Source organism: Rhinolophus sinicus, linkage group LG12 (genome assembly GCF_036562045.2).
Source record: "Rhinolophus sinicus isolate RSC01 linkage group LG12, ASM3656204v1, whole genome shotgun sequence".
NCBI classification, from domain to species: domain Eukaryota; kingdom Metazoa; phylum Chordata; class Mammalia; order Chiroptera; family Rhinolophidae; genus Rhinolophus; species Rhinolophus sinicus.
Window position 1 is genome coordinate 20885384 of NC_133761.1, and position 21876 is coordinate 20907259.

The window sequence follows — 21876 nt, forward strand, 5'->3', positions numbered from 1 at the left end:
TTATGTGGCCTAAGGTCACACTGCTAGTAAATGGCAGAATATGAATTCCAATTTAGAGAAGGTAGACTAAAGAGACAATTCCCTTATCCATCGAATATCCAAATTCATTCATTTCAGAGGCTTTATAAAGAGGAAAGCCTTTTCTCTTTAAATGTGTTTAAAGTGTGTCTTTTTATGTTAAAGTTTATGGCACTGTGATCTGAAGCCTTTGAAAATAACCTAGTGTCTTAAGCCGCTGCACTTGACATCAATAGGTTGTTTGGTTTAGTACATCTGTAGATAGAAACAGATGGAATGATGGGGGTGACGATAAAATTGAGGAGTTTATATGGGTGCATATCAATCCTTTCTTTTTTTTTTTGGTTGTTGAAAAAAGACAAGATTTCAAGATGAGTGACCCAGCAGAAAAATACAAAAAAAGCTCTTCAGAAATAAGTTATGAAGGAACGTAGTAATAGAAACGATTGCTAAAGCTGTTAATGCCCATTGATAATGATCACTAAGGAAATATACATTCAGTTCAGAATGTGCTACAGATACAAGGTAGTAAGACAAGGGCTCTGGCATTTAGGGTTTGGTGTTATTAATATATTGCTAGAAGTGTATGTATGTCAAATAGCACTGAGGTTTAGAATATATAAAAAATGGTGAAAATTTAAAAACAAAAAACAAACAAACAAACAAAACCAATAAATAATGTTTATTTTACCTGTGTTCTTAATTGTCCCTCCAATTTATTTTGTTTTAATATTTATTTAATGATTACTTTTGATTTTAACTGTTTTAAAAAAAAAAAAAAAGAATGTTTCTAAAAAGAAGTTGAAAATTTAAGTTTCTTGTAGAGTCTTGAATTTCAGGGAAGGTCTTTCTTTAAACATTGAGTTTAAGACTAGTTATGCTACAGTTAGGGTATTCATACATTGCAATTCGCATGGCGCATTCCTGTTAGTAGTTTATTCCCATTGTCCTGGTAGTTGTCCTGTCCAGTTAGAGGCCCCCTTTCACTCTCAAAAGTGTCTTGGTTTAGATGATTTATTTTATGGTCACTCAGCCTATAGCCATCTTAATGCAGAATTTATATTTAGAAACATTGTTGTTTGTTTGCTTTGTAGGGAAATAAATTTTCAGGTCCCGAATCTATTAATTTAAAAATTGAGTAGACTTAAAAATAGTTAAAATGACAAATTATGTGTACTTGCTTTTTACTACAATAAAAAAGCATGTTATATAAGTTGTCTACTGGATTTGAAACCATCTGATTTCAACTCCTATTACATATCTGCGTGCTCACTCTGCTGCAGCCTCACTGACCTCATTCTTCTTCCAACATGCTAAACATGCCCCAGCATATAGGGCTTTGGCAATGCTGTTTTCTCTATCTGGAATATTTTCCCTAGGGATATCAGCATGGATTGATGTTTTGTTTCCTCCAAATCCATTCTCAGTAAGAGACACCCTTGCCAACTCGTTTAAAATCTACTCCTATCCCTCACCATCTGTCACATCCACACATCCACACTCCTGATTTCCTCCTCCCACAATATTTTTCCACATACCATGTTTCTCCAAAAATAAGACCTAACCAGACCATCAGCTCTAATACATCTTTTGGAGCAAAAATTAATATAAGACCTGGTCTTATATAATATAAGACCAGGTTATATTATATTATATTATACCCAGCATTATATTACATTATATTATATTATATTGTATTATATTATATTATACCCAGTCTTATATTATATTATATAATATAATTATATTTATTTTTATTATATAATATATTCTTATATAATCTCATATTATATAATATAATTATATTTATAGTCTTGTATTATATTATATGATATAATTATATTTATTATATAATATAGTATATTATATTTATATTATATAATGTAATTATATTATATTATATATTATAGTAGAATGAGACCAGGTCTTATATTAATTTTTGCTCCAAAAGATGCATTAGAGCTGATGGTCCACCTAGGTCTTATTTTCGGTGAAACATAGTAGGACTTATCATCTTCCCATATGCTACCTTTTTTTTTACTTATTAATTATGTTTATTGTTTGTTTGCTTTCATCACAAATACATAAACTCCACAAGGGCAGGAATCTTTATTTGTTTACTGATAATTCCAAGTGCCTAAGCCTATCTAGAATAAAGTTTTTCAGTAGTTAAACATCTACATGTTGAACAGAATCATCTAATCAATTTATTTAGAAAGCCTGCCAAGTTGACATCTTCAGAGGTTGTTGTAGAACATTGAGACTCCTTAGTTTTGTTTAGATTTGGACTCCAATGGTCTTCTTTTCTCTAACAAAACGAAACAAAACAAAACAAAACAAATACAGTAGTATCTAGGGTTTTGAACGTCCCCATTGATGAACATTTTGGTTTACAAACTCCATAAACCCAGAAGTAAATGCTTTGGTTTTCAAACATGCCTCAGAAGTCGAACATGTCACACGTCTTCCGCTGAGTGCAAGATCCTGAGGCCTAGCTGTCGGCTGTTTTCAAATGTTTCAGAGCTTGAACAGTCTTCTAGAAAGGATTACATTAAAAAAACGAGGTACCAATGTAAAACAAAACACTCAAAACCCCCCACAGTATTTTGAAGAAGAAGGCATCAAAATACTCACACTATTCAACAGAGTCCAGCCAAACAAATGACCCTGCATTTCATATACATATAAAAAGACAGACTAATCTAGAGAGTACAGTCTAGACATTACGGCTTGGTTCTTTCTCACAGAGGCATCTGTGAGTCACAGGCCATTTCAGAAATACTTCAGCTTGGCAGCCTATATGTACAAATATGTGGTTTGATTCTGGTCAATATAAAAAACAAAACAAAACACTACAGTTATTAAGGTGGGCTACTACGTGGAAAATATCTGAGTCTGACTAATTTTTAAAATATACTGAACTCAAATTCAGTATTTATTCATATAAACAAAAGTTAAAAAAATTCATTGGACAGATTAACATGGATAGCCTTTCACTTTAGTGCAATATTCCAGCTGTCATCATTTTTATCAATTGTTTATTCTGATATTCCTAAATCTGTGTTATAATTGTCTTTATTTCACTTCCAGCAAAATTTTGTGGTGATCCTGGTATACCTGCCCAAGGAAAAAGAGAAGGCAAAAGCTTTATATACCAGTCAGAGGTTTCATTCAGCTGCAATTCTCCTTTCATACTAGTGGGATCAAGCACCAGATTATGTCAACCAGATGGCACTTGGAGTGGTTCGTCACCTCACTGCATAGGTAATATTAATGAAAGGTTGATTATACTAAGTAATTTTGGATATAATAGGCAGTGGTGACATTTATGGTTTTCTTTATCCTATAAACTATAGTTGACTAAATATGAAAAACAAATACAAAATATAGAAGCAATTAGAAGACACTAAAAATGAATATTGGTAAAACGTATATTATTTTTAGCATGGAAAATTTCCAGAAGAAACACTTGGAATAATCTTTTTTGTTTATCAGTAAAATGAAAAAAAAAAGAGCTTTCTGATGAATAGCATTAAGTATTAACATCAGTATAGGTCTTTAAAGTTAAGAAAGCATGTTCAAATGAAATTAAACTTGTCTTCTAAATATAAAAAAGACACATTGATTTCAAAATGGCTCTAAGTACATTTCTTTTTTCTTTTTCTTTTTCAATTATAGTTTACATACATTATTATATTAGTTTCCGGTGTACAACGTAGTGACTAGACATTTATATACCTTTCAAAGTGGTCACCCCGATAATCTAGTACCCATCTGGCACCATACATAGTTATTACAATATTATTGACTCTAATTCCTATGTTTACTTTACATCCCCATTACTTTTTTTTATAACTGGCAATTTGCATAAGTACATTTCTTTAATCCTAATATTAAATACCACATTTGGTAAACTAACCAGATAAACTGTCATACAAACCAACCTAAACTGTCATACAAACTAGCCAACTTGGAGACTACCAGCCCTACCATTCTCATGTCAGAATCTCCGACTGATGTCACTTCAAAATCCAAATAACTAAGTCCTGTTTCTGGAAAAAACTTACTTATTGAGGGTAATATTACCCTACCTGAGATTATCATTTAGCAAAGTCCTTGAGCAAATGTTTTATGCATGTGTTCTTCTTTCATATTCTTCATTTTTCCTCAAATTTTTATCCACAGAGTTAGTTTGATATCAAGTGCTTTTGTATTACAAGTCTTCAAAGTTCAAGAATTGCATACTTTATATAATATGCAGTCTACCTGAATTTCTTGCTTTAAGATTAGCAGGCTTCTGTCCATGGTGAGATGCTATTAGATTTACACTCTTTATTATTACCCAGGGCCCTTTCATTAAACCTGAGATCACTTAAAATTGTTTTGTGTGAGAGAAATACACATTTAAATGTAATTATAAATTTTAAAGGAACAATATGTTTTCAATCTTTGTTTTAGAACCCACTCGTACCTCATGTGAAAACCCGGGAGTGCCACGGCATGGATCTCAGAACAGTACATTTGGATTTCAAGTAGGTATTTTAAATATTTCCATTTATTATAAAACTAGACCATAAGGCTTCTTTGGTTCATGTGCATATAGTCCTGTTGATGTAAACAGAAAAAATGTCACACTTATATCTGTATTTATAAACATATTTCTAAAAGGGTAAGAGGCAACAAAAGAATGGAAGTAAAAGGAAATTAGGAGAAGAAAAACATACTTCGAGAATAATAGCTCAACTGACCGTGAAGATAAAAGAAAAGAAAAATTGGAGATAGCTGTGAGCATCGGAAAGTCCATAAGCAGCAGTTAGTACATAAGAGAGTGTAAATAAGAGTGATAGAGTATATGAGTAAAAGATGTGGGAACAGTGAGGAAAAATACAGAGGAAAATAGAGATTTCTGAGAATAAGAGTCAGCTAATATATTAAAATGTGGTTATTCAATAAGATAATAAGACTAAAATAGTTTTTGTTTTATAATATATAACACTAAAATGTGTTTTATACATCGTCATTGATGTGGGAAATATCTTAAAAAATAATGTAACCGTAACCTATTATTACACAACACAGCTGGATTGTTCTGTTACAATTCTTTAGCATGCCCTATCATGTGTGGCTGACTTTCTTGTTCTCTCTTTTTCCAGTTTAGATTTTATATAGAGATTCAGCAAGTTTTTCATTACAGAGGCCTAAGGGGAGCCAAAGTGCATACTTGATTACAAAAGGAAATAGTCAATTTACACATTACCCAACTGCCTTGTGTTGCAGAGTTTTCTAAATTGTGCTATTTTGTGTGAAATTCAGTGTGAACCTGAGAAACATCCATTTCTAAAGAAAGTGTTCATCAAAGGTGCCATATTTTTGTTGCTAAAAATAGTTTTCATTTATCTACCGTTCAAGTATAGTATGAACATTGATTTAATAGTGTTTCCAATTCTGGCTTGCCTCCGGCCTGTCTAGAAAAATGAAAGTGTAAAAAATTATCTCAGTCTCAATTATATTGATGTTAAAAAAAGTTAAGATTCATACATACATATGTACATAAAATGTTTTATCAATTGATCTAAATCCAGAAAAATGGACAACTAGCTAAACAGCATTAGTCCTCAGCATACACACAAAGCAACTGAAACAGAATGTGACTCGGCTTTAATCTAGGTGAGACTCATCAAGCCCAGAATTTAGAAACTGAATGACAGTAATAAGTCTTTTCTACTACGCTGTGTTTATCCACTTTGTTCTCCCTCTGCATATTGGCCATCTGGCCAAGGGTATATCATGTCTATTTATATCTCAGCCACATACAGAAAGTGATTAATTCCCTCAATCTCAGTTCCAAATTTCCAGAGAGAAAATTGGAATGTTCCAACTTTATAGTATCCATCCCTGGTTTTATCAGGTGGGCAATAGTGACTTAAATAAAACCAGGGGTTAGGAACCCCACTTCTGGGAGGGAAAAGAGAAAGGAGGACGTCGTGAATTCCATTCAAATCATTTTCTTAATTTTCTTTTTAAGTGTTTATGTGTTCACTCTCCTTTTCTATATAGATTTATATAAATTTTTTGACATAGATATAATTATTAATATATAAGAATATATCACCTCTTGCCAGAAAACTCTAGTGCTGAAAAAATAACATAATTTCTCTCTGTATCCAAAATATCAAAAATTAGAACAATTTTTGCTAGAAATAGGTTACTAGTGAAGGGAATAGCTGTCAAAATGATTGATATAACATCTAGTTTAATTATGGGGTAAATGCCAAACACACATTTCGTTAACTACTGTATCACTCTTTAAATTGAGCTCTGGGCTTTGGAAGACACATTATTTAGAGTTAGGGCTTGTTACATAAAGCTATAATACACATGAAATGTTTTAAAACTGACTCTTAGATGTTTAACCCCAAGATATTTAACATTAAGATATTTAACCCTACCAAAATAACCATAATGACTATGTGTGATTTCTAGTTTATAATCCAAATTACTACATAAGTACATTTAATGAGGCACTAAGTATGTTATTTAGTGTTTTATTAACTTTAAATGATGAATATGATGACATGAATTTTGAAACCAAAAAAACCCATAGCATTCAAAATTTTAAATTAAAATCTTCTGATTTATTTAATACAAACTCACAAGATACCTTGAAATTCAATTTTTCTTAAACCAGAAAGTTCAGGGTCAAAATTGATGCTGATACAGGATAGTTAGCATGTCCCTAGGTAGACAGGGAGGCCCCGGGTGGAATAAACAAAGATGGCTATATCCTAAAACTCCAGGTTTTGAAATCACTCCTCACTCCAGGATAAAATGTAACAGGCCTTGGGGTTAATCATAAAATTCCTTTTGGCCTGACAAATGGAACAGATCTGATAGATAAGAGTGGGCTACTTTGCTAATTCCTTTAGGATGGGCAAGCAGAACACACCTGGTAGACGAATATCATTAGAAGGCATCAGTTCCCTTCTTCAAACAGTTCCCTTCTTCAAGCAGGCAAGGGAAGGTATAAAAGTAAGAGCTTTTACCTCAGTCATGGGGTTCGGGACCCCCTTCCACTTTAGGAGCTCTGACTCTTTGCTCTCAATAAACTATCCTCTTTTTGAAACTCTTTGCCACTCCTGGGTCCATGTTTCCATTCTTCTGTCTCACGATACATGATTCCGGCCTACACCCAGAAGCTGCCGGCGATTCAAAATCATCTACATCATTTGGGGAATCACAGGAAAAATATTCCTACATCAATGCTAGGTGAAAACCCTTTGCATCTTATCTTAAGTGCATGTGTTATCCCTTTATTTTTATGATTTTGGCTTTCTACTTCAATTTTATTGACCTTAATTTATGTATAACTCTTATTACCCATTTTTGGGGTAAAATGTTTAATACAACATAATATAAACATAAATTAGTTGTTTAAAATATCTTACAGAGAAAGCATATAAATTTTTGAAGTCCTAATTATAAATACATTTTGAAAGTTGTTAGTAACTGTATTGCATGCTCCAGTTAAACAAAACGTGATATTAAAAATCAGACATATAAATACAGTGATGAAAATTCTAGCAAAGTAAAAGTGATTTACTATGAAATAGCATAAAAGGGTTAGGTAGATCTTATTTAGAAAGTTCTAAATTTGTGCAACATTTCAATTAATCCTACAATTAGCTCTCTAAATTTCATGACTTAGGTACTCTTATATAACATTGAAAAGAGGGAATAAGACGTTTAAGAAGTGAAGTCATATTTTTTAAACATATCTTTATATTTTATACTGCATTTGCACACAACATGTTAATTTGGGCCAATCTAAAATAATTGTTATTTAAACATTGGCATAATTAAAACGTGATATGGATGATTTTAAAATCCTGTCATAAAATAATTTTCAATATTTACTTTCACATTGTATATAATTGCTTATACAATGAGCACTTTCTATTAGTAAATGTTGGTGGGAAAATTTACATAAATTATTTTTTCCAATATTGTTTGAATTGGATAATGGAAATATTTATGATGTTACTTATTTTTCTACAAATAATCAAATTACAGAGTGTGTATTAGAAGTTATTCAGTCAGAGGACCTGGCGTGGCAAGTCAGAAAAGGATGGTAGCTAGGTAAAATATTCTATTCAGTGGATTTACCACTGACAAAATTGTTAATTAATGCACTACTATTTGGAAAATATTTTGGTGACTTTAATGCAAAAGATTATGAATAAAAAACTAGTTATTAAATTTGTATAACTACCTATATTAGATATCTGGTATAAATATTTCTTAATTTGACAAAAATCTTGAAGTGTGTTAGTGATATAGAAAACATCTTAAAATATTGTAGTTCTATAGTATCTGGTTAATATCTAATGCAGTACTTATGGTAACTTTAGAAACGTTCACAGGAATGAGGAAATAAACTCTTAAGAGCAAAAAAAGAAAAAGAAAAATATTTTCCAACGTGTTCCTCATATCTTTTTTTTTTTGGAACACTGTCTTTATTTTAAGCAGCCAAGTGCGGCATGAATGCTGTTTCTTGGACAAAGTGCTTTGAGAAGCCAAGGCAGGCTGTAGACATGCCCCCGCCACCCTCCATCCGCCACCCCACCCCACATGACCCTCAGCTGCTCTGGAGCTGCCAGACCTGACCTGTCTTCTCTCTGGCTGGGTGGGACTTGGGCTGGCGCAGGATTTCTGAGTCTCAGCTCCTGCCAGTTGCTACTTTTGGTAACTTAGAGGAGTATTCCTCTCATATCTTACTAATATAAAGATCTGATGAAATAACCCAAATATACCCTTCAAGGAACAAATAATTATTAACTTTATGTTAATTAAAGTACACAGGGGATATTACGGCACCTTAAATAATAGACATATTAAATACCTTAAAGTAATCAAATAATTTTATATTAAATTATTAGTCCCCATTCCTTCAGTTGATCCAATATTTTCAAGACACTGTTTTTTGTTTGGGTTTTTTTTTTGGTTAACTGGTAAATTTTATTTTTATTCCCTCCACAGAATACATTAGAGAAATTTGGAGCCAAACATACATGCTGACTTTCTGCAAAAAGTATAAAGGGTTCTTTTTTTATTATGTATAACATAGGCACAATTATTTTAAAGTTAATGAATTTTTATTTAAGGAATTTCCCGTTATTAAAGTGATTTCTTCCATTGCCTTAGTTCCTGAGTTTGAGTCTCAATTTCTTTCAAAAATAGTTTTTGCGCAACCACATTTGTCAGGTCAGTCAATCCACAATTCTTTTAGTGGGGCTTCTTTGATCTCCACTTGAATGTGGACATACTTCAAAAATTCCTCAACTGTAATCACTGCGACCCTATTTCTTCAAATTTGCATTAGGGTCCTTTAAGTCCAGACTTTATGTTCTCAAGATAAAACCTTTGTTTTATATATATGTTTTATACCCCATATTCCTGTATCTCTTTCAGATCGTACTCTGTCTTCTGTCCAATATTTTTTGACTTTGCTACTCTCTTTTTAAACATAGCAGCTCCTTCACTATGTTCTTGGTCTAAATATATATTTACCTTCTTTGGTAATTCAGAACTTATTATGAAATAATTATTCTCCACCAATTTGATATCACATTCATTGTCATGTTCAAGATTTGTTGCAAACTCATTCTCTCCTGCTGACTACAATAGGAGAGATAGATTCATTGTCAACCAAATATTTATATCTATGACTATCAAGGTCTTCTTTTTTCTAAATCACCAATATTCATCTGTTTCAAGGATTCCTTCAGGTGGTATTCTCACTTCAGTTTTTCAAGGCAGTTAAAAAATCCTCTTGCCACTGCTTACTCAAAAGTTAAAGTTTTTCTCCAAAGGTAATAATTTTCTTTCATTCTCTGATTCTAAAAATGGGAACCCAGGTCCTTTATCTTTAAATTATTTAGTTACTTGTGACCTTCTAGTGTTTCTCCTTCCTTTTGACCTTCTTATTGTTCTTCCTACAGGCTTATATTTCCCCTTTTTACATTTCTTTTTAACAAAGTATTTCAAAAATAGATTTTAAAGTCACCCCAATAAATTAAAAAAAAAAAAAGTCAATGGTCTTTGTTCAAAACATGAATCACTGGATAACTCTCTTGCTTAAACACTTTCAAGTGAATGAATAATAGTGTTTCTAATAGTTTCTAATAGTGTTTCTTTGCCTCTGTTTATGTGAGTAAGGAACACATTGTTTTTTTTTTTTTAATTGAAGTTTATTGGGGTACAATTGTTAGTAAAGTTACAAAGATTTCAGGTGTACAATTCTGTATTACATCATCTATAAATCACATTGTGTGTTCACCACCCAGAGTCAGTTCTCCTGCCATCACCATGTATTTGATTCCCTTTACCCTCATCTACCACCCGCCTCCCCCCTTACCCTCTGATAACCACTAAACTATTGTTTGTGTCTATGAATTTTTGTTTCTCATTTGTTTGTCTTGTTGTTTTGTTGTTTTTAGTTTATATACCACATATCAGTGGAATCATATGGTTCTCTACTTTTTCAGTCTGACTTATTTTGCTTAGCATTATAATCTCAAGATCCATCCATGTTGTCACAAATGGTCCTTTTTCATCTTTTCTTGCCCCCGAATAGTATTCCATTGTGTATGTATACCAAAATTTATTTATCCATTCATCTATCGAAGGACATTTTGGTTGTTTCCATGTCTTGGCCACCGTAAATAAAGCTGCAATGAATATTGGAGGACACTTGTCTTTATGTATAAATGTTTTCAGATTTTGTGGGTAGATATCCATGAGAGGGATTGCTGGGTCATATGGTAATTCTATTCGTAATTTTTTGAGGAATCTCCACACTGCCTTCCATAGCGGCTGCGCCAGTCTGCATTCCCACCAACAGTGTATGAGGGTTCCTTTTTCTCCACAGCTTCTCCAACACTTGTTACTATTTGTCTTGTTGATGATAGCCATTCTAACTGGGGTGAGGTGATAGCTCATTGTGATTTTGATTTGCATTTCTCTGATGATTAGTGGCATTGAGCATTTTTTTATATGTCTATTTGCCATTTGTATATCCTCTTTGGAGAAATGTCTCTTCAGGTCCTCTGCCCATTTTTCAATTGGGTTGTTTGTTTTTCTGTTATTGACTTTCACAAGTTCCTTGTATATTTTGGATATTAGCCCCTTATCGGAGGCACTGTTTGCAAAAATCTGCTCCCATTCAGTTGGTTCCTTCTTTATTTTGTCAATGGTTTCATTTGCAATGCAGAAGCTTTTAAGTTTGATATAGTCCCATTCATTTATTTTAGCTTTTACTTCCGTTGCCTTTGGAGTCAAATTCATAAAATGCTCTTTGAACACAAGATCCATAAATTTAGTACCTATGTTTTCTTCTATGCAGTTTATTGTGTCAGGTCTTATGCTTAGGTCTTTGATCCATTTTGAATTAATTTTGGTACATGTTGACAGATAGCAGTCCAGTTTCATTCTTTTCACGTGGCTTTCCAATTCTTCCAGCACCATTTATTGAACAGGCTGTCTTTTCTCCATTGTGTGTTTTTTTGCTTCTTTGTCAAAAATTATCTGTCCATATTTATGTGGTTTTATTTCTGGGTTCTCAGTTATATTCCATTGGTATACATGTCTGTTTTTCTGCCAATACCATGCTGTTTTGATTATTGTTGCCCTATAGTACAAACTAAAGTCAGGGAGTGTGATACCTCAAGCATTGTTCTTTTCTTAAGATTGCTTTGGCTATTCGGGGTCTTTAGTGGTTCCAAACAAATCCGATGATTTTTGTTCTATTTCTTTAAAAAATGCCATTGAAATTTTGATGGGGATCACATTAAATCTGTATATTGCGTTGGGTAATATGGCCATTTTAACTATGTTGATTCTTCCAATCCATGAGCACGGGATGTCTTTTCATTTGTTTGTGTCTTCTTCAATTTCTTTTAGAAATGTCTTATAGTTTTCTTTTAGAAATGCCTTATAGCATATAGGTCTTTCACATCCTTGGTTAAGTTTATTCCTAGGTATTTTATTCTTTTTGCTGCAATTGCAAAATTAATTGTTTTGTGTTTGTTTGTTTGTTTTTATTTCTTTTTCTGAGATTGCATTGTTAGTATATAGGAATGCAATGGACTTTTGTATGTTGATTTTGTAGCCGGCAACTTTACTGTATTCATTGATTGTTTCTAATAGCTTTTTGGCAGAGTCTTTAGGATTTTCTCTGTATAGCATCATGGCATGTGCAAAGAGTGACAATTTACCTTCTTCATTCCCAATTTGGATGCCTTTTATTTTTTTTCTCTTGCCTGATTGCTCTGGTGAGTACTTCCAACACTATGTTGAAAAGCAGAGGTGATAGGTGACAGCCTTGTCGTGTTCCTGAACATAGAGCAAAGGGCTTCAGTTTTTCACCATTAATTATGAGATTAGCTGAGGATTTGTCATATATAGCCTTAATTATGTTAAGGTGTTTTTCTTCTATACCTATTTTGTTAAGTGTTTTAATCATTAATGGATGTTGTATCTTGTCAAATGCTTTTTCTGTATCAATTGATGCAATCATATGATTTTTGTCTTTTATTTTGTTTATGTGTTGTATCACCTTGATGGATTTGCGTATGTTGAACCATCTTTGTGCCCCTGGGATAAACCCCACTTGGTCGTGATGAATAACCTTTTTAATGTATTGCTGCATTCAATTTGCTCGAATTTTTTCAGATTTTTGCATCTGTATTCATCAGAGATATTGGTCTGTAGTTTTCTTTTTTTGTGTTATCCTTACCAGATTTTGGTATCAGGGTAATGTTAGCCTCATAAAATGAGTTAGGGAGTACAGTCTTTTTTTCAATTTTTTGGAAGAGTTTGATCAGGGTTGGTATTAGATCCTCTTTGAAGGTTTGGTAGAATTCACTGGTGAAGCCATCTGGTCCCAGACTTTTGCATTTGGGAAGGTTTTTGATGACTGATTCAATTTCATTACTGGTCATCTTTCTAGATAAATTTTCCAGTGCTTCATGGTTCAGCCTAGGAAGGCTATCTGTTTCTGAGAACTTGTCCATTTCTCTAGGTTATTGAATTTGGTGGCATATAGTCCTTCATAGTATGTTTGGATGATCCTTTGTATTTCTGTGGCATCTGTGATGACTTCCCCTTTTTCACTTCTGATTTTGTGTATTAGTGTCTTTTCTCTTTTATGTTAGTGAGTCTAGTCAAGGGTTTGCCAATTTTGTTAATCTTTTCAAAGAACCCACTCTTTGTCATATTAATTTTTTCTGTTGTCTTTTTGTTCTTTATTTCATTTAATTCTGCTCTGATTTTTATTATTTCCTTTCTTCTGCTGACCTTGGGTTTTATTTGTTCTTCTTTTTCTAGTTCTTTAAGGTGTAACGTGAGTTTGCTTATTTGGGATTTTTCTTGTTTCTTGAGATAGGCCTGTAATGATATAAATTTTCCTCTTAAGACTGCTTTCGCTGCATCCCCAAAATTTTGGTAGGATATATTTTCATTCTCATTTATTTCTATGTACCTTTGATGTCTCCTCTAATTTCTTCTTTGACCCGTTCATTCTCTAAAAGTATGTTGTTTAATCTGCATGCATTTGTGGTTTTTCCCGATTTCTTTTTTGCAGTTGATATCCAATTTCAAGCCTTGTGATCAGAGAATATGCTTGGTATGATTTCAATCTTCTAAAATTTGCTGAGGCTAGTTTTATGTCCCAATATATGGTCTATCCTTGAGAATGTTCCATGTACAATAGAAAAAAATGCATAGCCTAATGTTTTAGGATGAAGTGCTCTATAAATATCAATTATGTTCATTTCATGTAATGCGTCATTTAGGTCTACTAGTATTTTATTTATTTTCTGTTTCGATGATCTATCCATAGGAATCAATGATGTATTTACATCCCCTAGTATAATTGTGTTGTGGTCAATTTCTCTCTTTAGTTCTGTTAGTAGTTGCTTGGTATATTTTGGTGCTCCCTGAATGGGGGCATAAATATTGATGACTACTATGTCTTCTTGTTGTAATGTCCCCTTTACCATTATGGAATGTCCATCTTTGTCTCTTTTTATCTTTTTTCACCCTGAAGTCAGTTTCATCTGATATCAGTAGGGCTACACCTGATTTTCTCTGGATACCATTTGCTTGGAGTGTCAATTTCCACCCTTTCACTTTGAGTCTATGCTTGTCCTTGTAGCTGAGATGTGTCTCTGGGAGACAGCATATGGTTGGGTTTAGTTTTTTGATCCAATCTGCTACTCTGTGCCTTTTAAATGGTGAGTTCAGTTCATTTACAGTTAGGGTTATTATTGATATGTGAGGATTTCCTATTATTCTATCTTTGGTTTTCTGGTAAGACTGTGTCTCTATTGTTTCTTTGCCTTTTTGTTGTCTATTATTTCTGTGTGGTGATATTCTATTATTTTTCCCTCTGTTTCTTCTTTTATTGCAGTATATATTTCAGTTCTGGATTTTTCTTTTTTTTTGAGTGGTTACCATTAAGTTAATGTAAAAGAAAGTTTGATGTTTAGAATATTCCATTTTCTTCAGCATGCTTACTTTCTCCATTCCCATATTCCAGTTCAGGCCTTTAGTCTCCCCCTTGTTATGTTTTGGTTGCCACAAATTGTGCTTGTTGATGGTGGTTGAATAGCTTCCTTTATATTTCTTGTAGTGCAGGTCGTGTATTAGAAAATTTCCTCAGCTTCTGTATGTCTGGAAAGGTCTTTACTCCTCTTTCATATCTAAAGGGTATCTTTGCTGGGTATATTATTCTTGGCTCATAATTTCTCTCTTTCAATAGTTTGAATATTTGGTTCCACTCCCTCCTGGTTTGTAGAGTTTCTGCTGAAAAATCTGATAATATTCTAATGGGCTTTCCTTTGTAGGTTACCGTCTTCTTTCCCTTGGCTGTCTTGGGGATTCTTTCTTTGTCATTGATTTTTGACAGCTTCAATACAATGTGCTTTGGAGAAAGCCTGTTGTGGTTGAGGTAGTTCTATTTGCTTCTTGGATTCAAGGATCCAGTTCTTTCCACAAGTTTGGGAAGTTCTCATTGACTATTTGTTTGAATATACTCTCTGTTCCCTTCTCCTTTTCTTCTCCTTCAGGTATGCCCGTTATTCTTATATTGCTCTTTGTGATGGAGTAAGAAATTTCTTATAGAGTTCTTTCATTTCTTTTAGTCTCAAGTCTCTTCTTCTATCTGTGTAATTTCCAGGTTTCTGTCTTCGATGTCACTGATTCTTTTCTCCATCTGGTCAACTTTACTGCCTAATCTGGCTATTTCATTTTTCATTTCTTCTATTGAGTACTTAGTATCCAGAAATTCTATTTGGTTCTTTTTTAAAATTTCAATCTCTTTGGTAAAATGTTCGTGCTGTTCTTTGATTGTGTTTCTGAGTTCATTAAACTGCCCATCTGTGTTTTCTTGCATCTCATTGAGTTTTTAAAGATCTACAATCTTGAATTCTCTGTCATTAAGTCACATATTTCCATATTTTTAAGTTCCTTTTTTTGGAGACTTTTCACTTTGTTTCTGAGCTGTCTTGTTGCCTTGGTTATTCATGGCAATTCCTGATTTATTATTTCTCTTCCTAGACATCTACAGGAGTGGGTTCTGCAACAGGTTTATAGGAAGAGGCCATTCTTTGTTTTCCAGTACGTGTTGGTAGAATGTTGTATTTTCTCTCTGACTGCAGCCTTTTTTTCTTTCTCACACGGTAGTGTTATGTTTTCTCTACATTATTCCAACTTCTCACACAATGGAGGAATTCCCTGGAAGGCAAACTTCTCTCTGTGAACAGTTTGCCTGGGTCATAGGGTGCCATGTCCATGTGGGGATGTGGAGAGCTTTTGAAGTTCCAAAGCTCTTCCTGCACCAGATTCAGAGCCCGAGCGTTTCAGCATTTCTGTTCACTGCTGCAGCAATCGGCCCAGATAGGTAGGGACAGGGGTGGGGTGGTTGTGAGGGTTGGCCCAGAGTAATGGTGGCAACCACCATCACAGCCAGTCCTGCTTCCCCAGCTCCCTCCCCTTTGCCGGAACTTGTTGGGCTGCAAATCTGTGTCTGCGGACCACAGTTCTCAGAACTGCAAATATTCTGTTCTTTTGATCTGACACTGCTACTGTTCTTCTTCTAGCACTGGGCAGGTAGGGGCGGGACAAGCTCTGGGAGGATAAAGAGGGGGTGGCTAGTCTCAGTGCCTAAGGCTTCCGTTTTCTATGGCAGTGAGGCCTTAAACTACCATTTTCAGCCTTCTTCCCTAAGTCTTTGCTCCAAGGTCTCTGCTGTAAGCGTTGGGTTCAGCCGTGTTACATGCTGTCCCCTCAATCCTGTGGGCCATAAACGGAGCCCTAGCAGTCCAACTTCTTCTCTCTCCCATAGCTGCAGTAGTTCTGGGATGCAGGGAGCTCAGAGCACTGAGCTAAGTCTGGGTCCTGCGCCCATGTGGCCCTGTCTCTGTACTTCTCCTTTCCCTCCTCCCCTGCTCATGCAATTTGCCCACCATTAGGTTATTTCTGTTGTGTGCCTTTTAGTCTTGCCTGTCTGCTGCACAGGGAGTCCTTTGTGTAGTTATAGTTGTTCATTTTTTTGTAAATTCCAGGGGAGATTTCAAGAGGCTCACCTCACGCTGCCATTTTTATGACATTACTCCACATTGAGTTTTAAATAAGCTTCTACCAAAGGAAGGGTTATCACAAATAATCTTTCAAGAAAAATACAAGTTCCACAGAGGCAGTGTTGTTCACCGATGGAGGCTCCTTTGATTTTCAATTTCCATAGTTGAATCAGATGCTATTACATAGTCAAGAGAAACCCTGACATGCATTCCCCAAGTCCCTCTCAAAACTGTTTTATCCATTACTTGTTCTTTGCTTTAACCACATTTCCATCCAGGTTAGCAAACAGCTGGCACCAACAAAGAGAGACTCAGTATGGGGCTCAGCAGCATATTCGAGGCCTGTAGCCCAGGCCTCAGAGGTCTGCATCCAGCAACCTCCCAGGCACCACCAACTCCTACAACTGAGTGGAAAATAAGTCATGATTCTTTTGTAAGCTCTTGGTTCATAGGGTTGAGCAACACATAGTCCCTGGCCTAGAGAAGCTAACATTTTGGTATGTGGGTCAGATGGAATAGATGACTTCATAGGATAAGTGATAACATTGATACCATTGAAAGGTGTTAAGGAAGCACAGAGAAAGGACAGTTTTCCTAATGGATTGCTGCTGGGATAGCTTTCTAGAAATATTGTCTCAGCTAAATCTTTTGGATAAGACTAAGTAAAGAAAGTTGGGAAAGGCATTCCATATAGGAAGAATAGAATGGAAATATGCATGCATTCAGAGGACTACAAAAATTCAATATTATATGGACACAATTTGACTAAAAGTAAGTGGCTAATGATGATGCTAGAGATATGGTCAGTGGTCAGGTCATGGAAGTTTTTATCTGCCAAGTTAATATGACGTAACTTTATCCTTTGGGTGATAAGCCTATAAAGGTTTTAAGAAGGATAATGATATGGTCAAACTTTCAGGTTGAATAGATCACTCTGAAGTTTAGTGTGGAAAATACATTTGATGGGTTCAAGATTGGAAAAATGGAGACAAGTTAGACGATTATTGTAATAGACATATGACAATAGTTCTCAAAGTGTGGTCCCTGACCAGCAGTAGCAGTATTACCTGGGGACTTTTTGAAAATGCAAGTTCTTGGGTCTCCCCAAATCTACAGAGTCAGAAACTCTAGATGGGGGCTCAGCTCTCTGTGTTGTGTTAAGTCCTCCTGGTGATTATTGTATCAGACACAGTTTGAGAACCAAAGCTTGTAGAAAAAATGTTGAGGACTAAAACAGGATATATAAGTGAGGAGAGAGAGAGAAAGGGATAGTTTGAGCAAGATTTAGGAGGTAAAATTGTCAGTATTTGGGGATAGATGAAATGAGGGAAGATCTATGGATGAAAATTGGCATCATTCACTGAGATCTAGCCTAAAGTAGGATTTTTAGATTGATAGAAGTAATAGATTTTGTAAAACTCTTTGACTGACGGACAGAATTACAAAATCTGCTTAATCAGTCACACAATCGAGGCAATACGGGAAAGACAAAATCTGAAGTACCAGATTGCATAACCTCAGGGAGCATGTGAATGGCATGCTCTGAGCACAATTTGGACAACATTTATATTGCATACAGCGTGAAAAGTGCTCCCTGGGGTTGAACAATATAGTAGCCCTGGACAAAAATAGGGCACTAAGCAGATAAGAGGTCTCCTAGAGGTTAAGATGTTATGGAAGATACAATGCAAGATAACTGGAAGGATAGAGGTTGTTGTAAGAGAATTACTATTGGAATTGAACGTTTCTGGTGTAGCATAGTACTGAGAAATGATGAGAATATGATAAATGGTGGAATATAGCTAGTTTTTAAATTGAACCTTGTATTAGATTAAGTTACAGTAGGCTTAGCCTCATGTTGCTTTAGCAGGTGTGAGTAGGAACTAAGAGGGAAAGCAGAAAACAGGGTCTCTGTGATAAGCACTAAGGCAACAATGAAGCAGTCTCAGACTCCAATTGTTTGGGAAGGCTGAAGTGGCATATCCTAAATACCCCTGATCTTGTCCTCCACCTCTAATCATTTAATAAATCCTGATGTTTTTTCCTTGTAATATGTTTTGAGTAAACCACATTTTTCCCCAGTCTACTTCCACAAGTTTGTTCAACTTTTATCCACTCAAATCTAAAATGGCAGCACCAGCCTCATAATTACTGTTTATCATTCTTTTTGTTTAATAGTTTCTCCATACAGTGACTAGTTCATTTTCCAATTATTTTCTACACAAATTTTACTTGCTCTGAAAGCTTTAGCACCTTTGTTTCTATTTTAAAAAGATCTCAAATGCCGTAGCCTGCCATTTGAAACCCTTCAGACACTGATTTTTACTTATGTTTCTGATTTAATATTTATAGCTAGAACTTATTTAAAACTTAATGTGTCATCCTGTTGTGGAGTGGATTATATATCCTATTTTATTTAATCCTTAACATAAATTTCAAGACAAATAATGCTATCATCTTTATTTCTAGATGGGAAATTAAGTCTCAAAGATGATATATATATATATATATATATATACATGTATGTATATATATATATATATATATATATATATATATATATTCCATTCAAGTAAGATCAGGTCCAAAGTTAAAGTCAAGTATACATTTCTATGGGGTCTGTTTTCTTTTTTACTCTATTTTACTGTGTCCCATTTTACCCCCAACTTCTCTGATCACTGTGCGAATTATCTATGCCAACCAATGAAATGTACTCTCTTTATTCCTAAATCATACGTTTCATATTTTAACCTACAGACATTTTCTCATTTTTTCTTATATTTTCTACTTTTATATTAGTTGCTCTCAAATTTCAGTGTTCATTACATCACCTAGAAGCTTGTTAAAACACAAGTTAATCTCTACCCTAAGAGTTTCTGATTCAGTGGGTCTGGGGTAAGGTCTAACAAATTCTTAGGTAATACTGAGGTTACTGGTCTGGGCACCACATTTTGAGAATCATTGTTCTATATATTTATATAAATTCCACATTTTTAAAAACTTAGTTCAAACTGCACGTCTTCCATTGCATAATTCTATTACCTTTACCATCAGTAGACTATTGCATCTAATCTCATATTACATTTACTGTCTTCCATATTCATTTGCCCTTTAGGTTATTTATCTTTATTTCAATATCTACCTTTATTCATCATCATTTTCTATCTTTAACTGTCTGTCTGTCTGTCTATCTTGTATGTATGTGTAGCTCATTTTCCTTTTGGTGTCATATATTTTCTTCATATTATGGCAAACAGTTTGGCACTTATGTGTACATTTGGGTAATTAAATATTTGATGATGATATGTACAAAAAGAGATCTAAGTTTTTTTTATTTAGTCTTGATATTCTTCTCCCAATTTTACTTTAAATCATATTTCAAATTATTTTCCTTACAACTTCTACTATGCATAATTTCTTTTCAAAGCAATTTCTCATCCAAAGTTTTTTTCTGTTTGTTACTATATTTGAAGTTGCATTGGGTCATTTGTTTTTTCTCTGTAATTTCATATAGGTAGGAAGTGTTATACAGTTTCATTGCAAAAAAGGACACCTTCTCCAGGGGTCTACAACACGCACTTGCCTTCCTGACCTTACATGGAGTGGAATTCAGCCTGAGTGCACACGTAAGTTCTGTGACTTAGAAATTCTATTTATCATGGGTAAGAATTTATATGCATTTTTTTCTTCTAATTGTGAAAATAAATTTATGTCCACACAACAAATGTATCACATTTATTTTTTTATACTATTGTAAAACATAATTCATGTATATAATTTTATTACTATATCATAACCCTGTGCTCATTGGGAAGCATTCTTTCTAAAGGAATCAGACGGCATGAGGCACAATTTTGTTCTTTTTGAAAAGCTCTTGTAATGGTGGTCAGTTTGGTCACCTGGTAATTTTAGGTGATGATTATAGTTTAGATTCATAGATCTGCACTATGAAGCTGAAATACTCTGAGATACAGGAAGCTCCAACATAATGAGTCTTAATTTTATCACTTGTGAAACTCTCTGAGAATCTGAGGAAAGCTAGAAATATACATGGAACAAAATATGCATGAACACCTGGACCAAAATTTTTAATACTACTTCAGGATTTCCTGGAGCTTGTGAATGTGTAATATTCTTAAGTTGAGAACACTTGCTATTAACAGATTCAATTTTAAGAAAGTGCAAGGTCACTAAACAGTCTTTTCTGATTTATAATTAAAAATAGATTTTAACTGTTGAGTTACTTATCTCTTCTTTCCCTTGTAGTTCCTCTTTTTATATCCTCCCCATCTTTTAAAATTATTATCCTCTTGGGGGGAAAAAATAAAGAGTAAGCAAAAGTCGAATGATTTATAGCTTTTAGGATTTGCCGAAGTCCAAGTAAGTACTGTGAATGTACACTAGCCCTGTTCAAAACCACCCAAATAATTACAGGAACCCCTATGGACCTGCAGCTTACTGAAAAGCATTAGAATACTCCACTGAGTCATGTCACATGTCTGCTTGGTTTACATTTAAAAATGGCAAAATGTAAAAGAGAATTATTCAGAGTGTGAACAGCTGTGTGGGATGTAACTAGGTATTTCATAGTAAACCAAGATTCTTTGATGACCTACATTTGGGATATGATGATTTAAATGGAGTTAAACAGCTTCTGCTACTGGAAAGCATATCAGAATTTTATTAAGTGCATAATGTGGGGTTAAGAATACAGCAGAGACAGACGATTTGTGTTTATCCTTCGCACTATTTCCCCCATTGGGATTAAATTCATTAACTGAATTACATTAAATATAAACCATGTTCTACAATATTTATTACATTATGTAAAAAATGTTAGATGTTGTTTATAGCTTTGTAAATGTGCAACACAGGGAAAATTTTTTTCCAAACAAATTTGTCCACAGAACACTTTTTTTCAGAGACCACCTTTAAGAATCTTTATGAACAAATAATCAGAAATATCGTCTTGTTTAGGGAGAAATTTTTGTAGCATCTATTTCTAATTGAGAAAGGGATAACCTTTAAAAGATACAAAACAAGGAAACTGGGGAAAGGGGGGAGGTCCAAGAAGTGCCTTAAGTATAGGTACAGTGGAATCAAGGTAGAAAATTAAGAGTGGGAGGAAACATGGAGAAAAGGAGACAAAAAGTTAAATGAATAAAAAATACTGTTAGCATAGAAACCCAAAAATTCCTGAAAATTCCATACATGAAAAAAA

At 34.1% G+C, this 21876-nt stretch overlaps 1 protein-coding gene and 1 pseudogene across 6 annotated transcripts in view; one reads left to right on the forward strand and one right to left on the reverse strand.

Moving 5' to 3' along the window:
• CSMD3 (CUB and Sushi multiple domains 3) overlaps nt 1-21876 on the forward strand; it is a 1090811-nt gene that overhangs the window by 1044060 nt on the left and 24875 nt on the right. For all 6 annotated transcript variants that reach the window (XM_074316364.1, XM_074316366.1, XM_074316365.1 and 3 more), the window contains 3 exons: nt 3109-3282; nt 4477-4550; nt 20170-20281. In XM_074316364.1, coding sequence (XP_074172465.1) covers nt 3109-3282; nt 4477-4550; nt 20170-20281 — 360 coding nt within the window. The remainder of the gene's footprint in view (nt 1-3108; nt 3283-4476; nt 4551-20169; nt 20282-21876) is intronic.
• On the reverse strand, nt 9457-14970 carry LOC109454553 (TATA box-binding protein-associated factor RNA polymerase I subunit D; annotated as a pseudogene).